The following is a 2,998-nucleotide window of genomic DNA, read 5'->3' on the forward strand; positions in this document are numbered from 1 at the left end:
GTCTATATTAAAAAATATTATAGAAAATAAAATGGCTAAGTTAATTAAATTTCAGTTTTTTTAGTTTGACCAGGAAGTCATATTAAGCTGAACACGAATATATACAGATTTTTTTTTTTTTTTATCCACCTGAAGCAAGTGAATAACGCTCTATAGGGACATCTTCACATAATAACAAATTAAACATAATGCATCACTATAAACTCATTCATACTCACACTCACACACACAAGAATAGCCACAATAAGAGTCATAAATTAGATAATTTTATTTATATACAGTATAAAATACCAAAACATATTCAGCATCAAACTGAACTTGAAGTCTGACATATCATCAAACACAGACTGAACAGTGAAGTCTCTGAACTTTAAATTAAGTATAAGAAAAAAAACAACCTCAAAGGTACAGACAGGGAGGAAGGCTTCAGTGTGAATTGATTGTCCAAAGCAGGGGACATCCAGGGGTCCTTCAGGGGCCTCTAAAGAAACAACTAGTTCCATTAAAAAATAAGAGAACGACACATAATTAGAGAAAATAAGAGTGATTCGCTCCTCCTGGGTGGGGGTCCCTGAGTTGAAGTCCAACAGCGGGAGGTCAACAGATGCGCACTGCCCTCATCCAGTGATGAATTTAGAAAAACCTACTGTGAGTCTGGTCTGCGGGAAACGAACAGCACGGACAGAAATCTTTTACATCATCTGTCTGATGTTGTGGAATAATAAAGTTTAGTGCAACTCCTCCTCCTCCTCCTCTTTTCTCCGGTTTCCCTCGACGGACCATCACAGGCCTCTGAAGGTCCATTCCACAGATTTTAAAGTGTCAGACATCCAAGTCAGAGTCACTGTCCGTTACTGAGAGAAGAGTGTGTCCATCCGCGCGCTCTGCGCTCCCGTCCGGACTGCACTCTCCTCCACTGAGTGCACGCGCACCGTCTGAACACATATGGTGCTGCAACCTGAGGATGGAGAGAAGAAGAAGAAGAAGAAGAAGAAGAAGAAGAAGAAGAAGAAGAAGAAGAAGAAGAAGAAGAAGAGGAGACGTTAAACCCAACTGTTAAAATGTATTTTAACTCAGAATGAAAAAGACTACCAGTTAAAATCTGAAACACAAAACTTCTCATATTTTGTTTTGTTGTGCAAATAGAACAAAAATAAAACTAATAAATAATCCTAAATTTATATTAAAATATAGAAATAATAAAATATATATATAAACGTCAATCTTTGGTCAACGCAAAAATAACAAATCATCTCAGTCCAAACATCTTGGAGTCCGTGCGGGCATGGTAAGCAATTTGCGCCCATTCATGCACATTTTGCCTCCACCAACAGGGTGGTTGACCCAAACACTGACCCTGAAGCAAATTAAAGCGAGAGAAAGGAGAAGAAGGATCAACCAGGACACGCTGACGGAGAGAAGACAAAAACCTACAAGCTGAATGGCCGAGCACTTTTACGCATGAATGGCCCCTTTACGCACAACCTTGGCTGCCCGTGGAGAGGAAATTGCTTCAACAAGTGAGCGCATGATGATAGAGGAGTGGTCAATAAAGAGAGAAATTAGACATTTTGGAGTTGTACGAATTTTGACATCTCCAAAATGAGGCCTCAATGTGTCTAGTGGTTTTTGATAGACAGTTAATAAATCCTTTATACTCTCCGGTGCAATTAGAGTAAGTTCTTCCTGCTCCCTGCAAGATGCCAAGTTTAACTCTCAACTGAAAACTTCTTTCAAAAAGTTACTGACCTGTTTTTGGCTGCTGCCGCTCGGTCTCTCTGTCTCCGGTTTTTGAACCAGTTCCCAACTTGAGTCGGTGTCAGTCCGGTGGCGTGCGCCAGCTCCCGCTTCTTCCCCGGGTTGGGGTAGGGGTCCTGCAGGTACCACTCTCTCAGCAGCCCTCGTGTGCGCTCCTTGAAACAGTGCGTCTTCTGCTCTCCGTCCCAGATGGTCCTCGGTAACGGGAACTTCTTCCTCACGCGGTACTTGTCCACGGGTCCGAGTGGCCGCCCCCGGAGCTTCTCTGCCTCCCGGTAGTGAGCTTCGAGCCACATCGCCTGCAGTTTGCCGTGCGACGCGCGCGTAAAGCGGTGCGTCTCCAGGATGTGGTACAGCTCTCGGAAGCTCCCGGTGTGGTACGCCACCACGGCGCGGGCCCTCTGCACGGACTCGTGCTCGGAGATGGAGTCGCGCCCGTCCGCGGTCACCGGGAGCGACCAGAGGAAGCGGGCCAGCCGTTCGATGTCCCCGGTCTCCTCCAGGGTCTCGCACACGCTGGCGATCTGAGCCGCGGAGAAGCACAGTCCAGGGAGAGCCATGGGTGGGCAGGCGGAGGGAGTATCCTCCGGGGACCGGGAGCGGGCCAAGGGAGAGGGCCCATCCGCGAAGTGCGGCAGGAGGAGGCGGGAGGCTGAGAAGAAGTCGAGCGGAGATCTGAAAACCATCTGGTCCACTGAGTGAAGCCCGAGAGGAGACGGAGACAGTCTGACAGAAATGTGCTGAAGTCTGACTCTTTAGTTCACCTGGGAGTCAGGGAGGGACCCCGGATCTCACTCCTGATTGGTCACTGTGGAGCTGATGCGAGGTTGTCATGGCAGCACTGTCAGTCAAACACAGAGGGTTTATCTCCCTCGTTTTACGCACAAGCTGGACACATAAAGTCTCTCTGGTGTTAACGATTTAACCCAACAGGAAGGTTTGCCATAAAAGTAATTAAATACATATTAAAAAAACAAAATCAAAGGTCACTTAACCACTTTTTTTCCAGAGCTATGGAACAGATTAAATGATTCATGGAGTTGAGTTGAAGTGATTCAAACATATTGTACAGAAAATTCAAATCAGAACAAGCTGGTCAAAAAACACTGTTGCACCTGCTCATCCTATTTGTTCAAAAAGACTTTGGGATCCATGAACCTCCGGATAGACAGAAACAAATGTAAAGAGGGAAAGAAAGTGGCTCACAATAAATATATTTCTTTAATTATCATCACTCAAT

At 45.6% G+C, this 2,998-nt stretch overlaps 1 protein-coding gene across 1 annotated transcript; it reads right to left on the reverse strand.

Moving 5' to 3' along the window:
• Nucleotides 1-253: 253 nt before the first annotated feature.
• Nucleotides 254-2,688, reverse strand: six3b (SIX homeobox 3b). The gene is made up of 2 exons (XM_035146024.2): nt 1,750-2,688; nt 254-958 (listed from the first exon to the last, which is right to left on the reverse strand). Exons 1-2 carry the CDS (start codon nt 2,442-2,444, stop codon nt 823-825), a joined length of 831 nt encoding a protein of 276 aa, XP_035001915.1. The 5' UTR covers nt 2,445-2,688; the 3' UTR covers nt 254-822.
• Nucleotides 2,689-2,998: the final 310 nt, after the last annotated feature.

Source organism: Hippoglossus stenolepis, chromosome 21, assembly GCF_022539355.2.
Source record: "Hippoglossus stenolepis isolate QCI-W04-F060 chromosome 21, HSTE1.2, whole genome shotgun sequence".
NCBI lineage: Eukaryota > Metazoa > Chordata > Actinopteri > Pleuronectiformes > Pleuronectidae > Hippoglossus > Hippoglossus stenolepis.